Source organism: Pimephales promelas, chromosome 9, assembly GCF_988280905.1.
Source record: "Pimephales promelas chromosome 9, fPimPro1.hap1.1, whole genome shotgun sequence".
NCBI lineage: Eukaryota > Metazoa > Chordata > Actinopteri > Cypriniformes > Leuciscidae > Pimephales > Pimephales promelas.
The window spans coordinates 20718599-20724598 of NC_142777.1; the positions used below are offsets into that span (position 1 = coordinate 20718599).

The window sequence follows — 6000 nt, forward strand, 5'->3', positions numbered from 1 at the left end:
TTGTAATAAAGATCTAATCGAGGAAAAACGCTGTATTTTTGTATTTTCATTGCATTTTTAATTTATAAAAAGTGAAATAAATATTAAATTTGAATATAAAAATATTAATGATTAATCGATAGTTGATCGTTAAACGATCGACTAAGAAAATTTAATCGAATGCCCATCCCTAGATGCCACAGTTTGGATACTGCATACCGCTGTTTCTTCCTATCATATGGCTCATCTAAAGCATTCTCCCATGGCACTGTTAAGTCTATCAGTTGAACAATGCGTGCTGATCCAGACCACAAAACAATATCTGGTCGGAGGTTAGTGGTGGCAATCTCTGGTGGAAAAATAAGTCGTTGATCAAGATCAGCCAGCATTTTCCAGTCCCTAGCAGCTTCCAGTTGTTCTGGCCGAGAATTGGTTTTAACACCTTTTCTTGGTGGTTGCACGCCTGGGCAGAGGAATATTGTCTTTTGTGTGTAATGTTTTGTTAGAACAGGTGGCAACTTATTCATGTCATGTTACGCTTGCCTTCCAATGCTAAAGCCAAACATTGCAGTACTTGGTCACGGCGCCTAATACCTTACATCCTGTTAAAACATGCCTTAATGTGGCAGGTGATGAACACGAAAGACAAGAGGGATCCTCTCCTACCTAGAGGTTTAGGTTCTGTGGTGATGTGAGAACATCATATGTTCACCTGATAAGGAAACTAATCCTACTCTCTTCCATTGACCAAAGGTCTTGCCAGCCAATCTTGTGTTGTTCCACTTTCTCCCATCTCATAAACTCTCCCTGCTTGGCTTGAAATGGCTTTTTTACACCTCATCCTCTCCTCCTGCTTTCGCACCTCGTTGACTACCAGCTTCCTCCTTTAAACTGGGCCTGCCTTGTTCCAATTAGGAGGAGCTAAACTGAGCCCAAAACCCCCTCTACCATGCTGTACAGTCCCGCGATATCACCATTTACCGTACATTACATTTATTCATTTAGCAGGCACTTTTATCCGAAGTGACTTACAAATGAGAACTATAGAAGCACTAAACGGAAGTTAAATGAACAGCAGGACAACAATACGTAAGTGCTATGACCCCTCTCAGTTTAATTTAACACTGGTTTTTTTTTTTTTTTTTTTAAAGAATAGAATAGAAGAGAAAAGAGAAAGTGTTGGTATTACTGGATCAAGTGCTGTCGAAAAAGATACGTCTTCAGCAGTTTCTTGAAAATGGCTACTGACTCAGTTGAGTTAGGGAGATCATTCCACCAACAGAGAACAGTCATGGTAAAGGTCTGAGAAATCACCAATTTGAAGGGCAGCCTTTGCCTCTACCACAGATTTCTTTGCTGACCACTTACTACCAGTTTTTAACACTGGTGCTGCCTCCCTTACACATTTGTTGCGTGACTTTACTAAAGTAATTTCCAGTCTAACCCTGGCGCACTCAAACTCCTCAGTTAAAGCAGAGACTGGCAGCTGCAATATTCTTTTACTATAAAGTCCCAGTCTGCTGAGGCAGTGTGGAAATCCCAACCATTTCCTGATGTATGAACTTATTAACGCTTCCAGCTTATCCACTGTTGTCAAAGAAACCTTGTACACAGTCAATTGCCACAGCAACCTCGACAGTGGACCAAACTAAAAGCACAAGAGTTTTAGTTTGCCTGGTAAAGCACAGCTTTTTATGCTCCCACTGCTTGTCGTCTAACTTCTCCCACTCCAAATGTGTCCTTTAGATCCCCATCATACCATCTCCCAAGACTCTTCACTGGTTTCTCACAAACTGTTGGTATTGCCTCACCATTAATGAAGAATGTTTTATCTACTACCTTTCCTTTAACTATCAAGATGCTCCTTAAAGCATAGTTCACCCAAAAATGAAAATTCTGTCATCATTTACTGGAACAACCAAACCTCTATGTGTTTATTTGTTCTGCTGGACACAAAGGAAGATATTTGGAAAAATGTTTTAATCAAACAGATCTCAATCCCCATTGACTACCATAGAATGTATTTTTTCCCACTATGGAAGTCAATGGGGAATGAGATCTGTTTGATTAAAACATTCTTCCAAATAATCTTCCTTTGTGTTCAGCAGAACAAATAAATACATAGAGGTTTGGAACAACTTGAGGGTGAGTAAATGCTGAAAGAATTTTCATTTTTGGGTGAACTATCCCTTTAATTTAGAGGGCTTAAATTGCATTGGTGCCCATTCAATATTATAGGTTAACTTACCCAATAACCGATTAGTGCAGGCTACTGTTGTAGTCAATGTTGTCATGTCATCCATGTATGCTCTGATTGGTGGTTGTCACATCCCATGAGCCAAGCGCTCTCTTCCTACTACCCATCTTGATGCCCTAAGGATTACCTCCATTGCCATGGTAAAAGCCAGTGGGGAAATGGTGCATCCTGCCATTATTCCAACCTCTAAGCATTACCATGTAGTGCTGAATTCTGGAGTAAGGAAACTAAAATCAAATCCAAATCAAATCAAAATAAATGTGCAAATCTCCAAAATAGGCTTTCGCTAAATTTGTTATTGACATTGGTACTCTGAAAAAAAAAATCAAATGCTGCCCAAAAAGCTCATGTGGCACTGAACCATATGCATTAGCTAAATCCAGGAATGACACATGGAGCTCCTTCCTATCCTTTTAAGCTGATTGAATTCGTTGCCAGATAATATTGATGTGTTCTAAGCATCCTGAAAACCCTGGAATGCCCACTTTTCAAACTGAAGTGTCAATGAAGCCATTCTTTAATAGGTAGATGGACAATCTATGAGCAATAATTCTGAAGAAAATCTTACCTTCAATGTGAAATAGGACAAAACTGCCTGATGCATGTAGCATCTTTTTCTTTGGGTATAAAGACCCCACCTGCTCTGTGCCATGCTCTAGGTACAACCTGTATTTCCCATGACTCTTTTATCAATTTCCGAAGCACTCTTGTACACTCTGTACGGAACTCCATTAGGCCCTGGAGATGAGGAAGCCCTTGCCTTTCTCACAGCCTGCTCTACCTCTTTCCACTAAGGTGCACAGCCTTCCATTTGGTATTCTGGTGGATTGATAGGTGGGATGTCTGATGGAATTGACATAGGCTCATGCCTTTTTGCATCTGTATGCATTTCCTCCAAATATCTCTCTAGCTCAAAACTAGATGCTTTTAAAATGCTTTTCTTCTCTCTTTGGAATACTAACGTAACCAAATACTTTTTGTTTTGCAGTCTATCGCGGACCATACAATGGTTAACTCAGGTTGTGCTGCTGTTTTTTGTGATAGGTTACTTTCTTGTCTTTGATGAATGGATATTTTTCTCAGTTTTCCATAACTTTATTTGTTTCTGTGTTTTGTTTGTTTTTATTTATTTTTCTTAGTTTTTTTATTTATGTATGTAAGTTGGTCTGACCAGTGTGATTTGGGCCGTAGTGGCCATATGGTGCAGTGTGTAGTGTGTCCATGATCTAACCGTCACCCTTTTAGTACGTTGGGGTCCTCCATGCCGATGAGGTAGGACGGGTTATCTGTGCACCAACTGATTTGGTCAACCATCATATTTGTGTCTGATGTGATTGTGAAGATTTTGTATTTGTATTTTATTTAAATACTTGCCAGTCCAGAAAAGATATCTGGATATTGATTGAAAATGTTCAGATTCTTTATTGTTCTTTGTGTTTTTTTTTTTAGCACTTTAATCAATTTGAAACATTTGTTTAGTTAATACATTTTTATAACTGTAACTTTAAAGGTTCTTGTTGAAAAAAAAAAGAAGTTATTAAAATATTAAAATCAAAATTAAGGATAATTTTTGGCTTCAATATCTAGTGGAAAAGAGGTTTTCCCCTAGCGCAAGATATTACGCAGTACTCATTCCCTCTTCTAGACTAGAGAGAACTGAGGTTACGTTAGATGTAAAGTTAAATGAAAGTCATTCTCATTAAATTTTATATGTAAAGTTCTTGTTGTTGTAAAAAATAAGTTATTAAACGTATAAGAGGACAGCACTAAATTTTGTTTATCATTTACCATTATAAAAGCTTCAGCAATTATCACAATATGAACATTTGATACAACACATGTATAAAGCCTAATTTAACAGCAAAAACATCAACATGCTGCTCCACATAATAATGCATATTTAAGTATTTAGTTAATTAGAGTTTCTTTGTATTTGATGTAAACATATGCAATGTAAAGGATGCACAAGTGCATGCTGCATTTTGTCCAAAACTGGTTTTCCTTGTAAATAGTGCTGTTGTAGTACAACTGGTGCCACAAACTTCACAGTTGAGGAACAATATGGTCTCTGTCTCTATTGGCAGAGAAATATGACATATGGGTCGGTGTGATACCGGTGATAAGCACTCCATCCACTCACTGGAAATTTACTTGCCTGTTCAGTTTTGTTTGATATTGGGCCAGTTACCTGAAACCTCTAAATATAGTCCCTTACTGTCCAGTACAGTCAAATAAAAAAACCTGACAGGAATGACAGAAAATATGAAATCCAGTTTATGCAGTTGATGCATGATCCCAATTCATTTATGAACTCTTAAAACTCACTTCATACATTGTACACTGTCTGTTAAACAGTATGCATGTCCTGTCAATATTTTATATCCTCATTTTACAGTAAGCAACCCATTGACTGAAATCCTCTTGCCCAAATAGTAAGATTTTAATGAAATAAAGTTGTTATAATGACCATTCATTGCCTCAGTAATAAATAAATAAATAAATAAAGCAATTGTAGTGAGATAAGTTTAACTATAAATCGAATAGATATAAATGAAGAGTTCAGATGCAAAAGCTTCTAAGTGCAATTTGAAATTTTCTTCTAGAATGATAATTTTTATCAAGCTTGTATATTTAAGTTCAGTGATTTCACTTAAATGGCAATGATAATTACCTATTAATTGTTATTTAAGTGAAATTACTGAACTTAAATATACACGTTTGATAAAAATCATCATTAAAGAAGAAAATTTCAAATGGCATTTAGAGGCTTTTGCATCTGAACTCTTCAAATATTAAATGCAATGAGTAATTGGTAAAGCTGAAAACTAGTAAGTCTGGGACAGCGGCTACACCTGTAATTCATTGTCCGTTATATCAGAATAGTTAATATCTGATTCTGAACCTATGTTATAATGAATAAATTCAATAAAGTTCAACTCATATTGTTCCTTGTCACTACTGAGATTTAGCTACCCAATTACAGGTGAAAGTGAAAAGGGGACTGACATTGGATCATCTGCTATTAATTAAAAATAGGCTAAAAATATGCTATAATAAATAAATGAATAAATAAATACTAGGTTTAAATGGATAAATGGTTTAAGGGCTGTTTGTTTTAAAAGCGATCTTACCTGCGTTTCTAAGTTTCTTGTTTCTGCACACGGAGAAAATCACCAAGAGGTTCCCCAATATATCAACCACGATGGTGAAGATCAGAAAGCAGCCCAAAGTTGTGGAGACCCACGGTGGACGATTCAGCGAGATCTCGTAAGAGCTCAGTGAAGAACTGTTCATCAACCGGCTACTGCCATTTATTTTCATTTTATCTTCACTTCAACAATCCTCGCCATAAATCATAGGATTTGAGTCCATTGGAAATCCATGAGTGGTTGTTATTGCGTTAACGTAAACTTGCGTAAATGAAGGTATCTTTTCATGTCATGGTCCTCGATGGAGCGCACGCTCATGGTCTGCGCGCGGACATGTCCACGCACTTTTATAGCTTTTTTGTCTACATCAGATTGTTGGTATGTGACATCCGACAGCAAGCAAAGTTATTCTCAAATGCACATAGATGGGTGATGAAGCTGTCTGTAGATCGCTGTAACGCTGCCCCGCTGTGGAAGACAACGAAATCGGCTCGGGATTTGAGTCGGAGTTGAGTTTCTTCTTTCACTTTCACATCCATCTGCTATGTGCATGTGCCCATTCATTATTTTGATAATTCATAGTTTATTTACACATTCACTAAGTTTAATTAATCG

General features: G+C 37.2%; 1 protein-coding gene across 2 annotated transcripts in view; it reads right to left on the reverse strand.

Moving 5' to 3' along the window:
• mtnr1ab (melatonin receptor 1A b) overlaps nt 1-5788 on the reverse strand; it is a 30431-nt gene extending 24643 nt beyond the window's left edge. For both annotated transcript variants that reach the window (XM_039648481.2, XM_089134837.1), the window contains exon 1: nt 5368-5788. In XM_039648481.2, coding sequence (XP_039504415.1) covers nt 5368-5557 — 190 coding nt within the window. In that variant the 5' untranslated portion in view covers nt 5558-5788. The remainder of the gene's footprint in view (nt 1-5367) is intronic.
• Between the last annotated feature and the right edge of the window lie 212 nt (nt 5789-6000).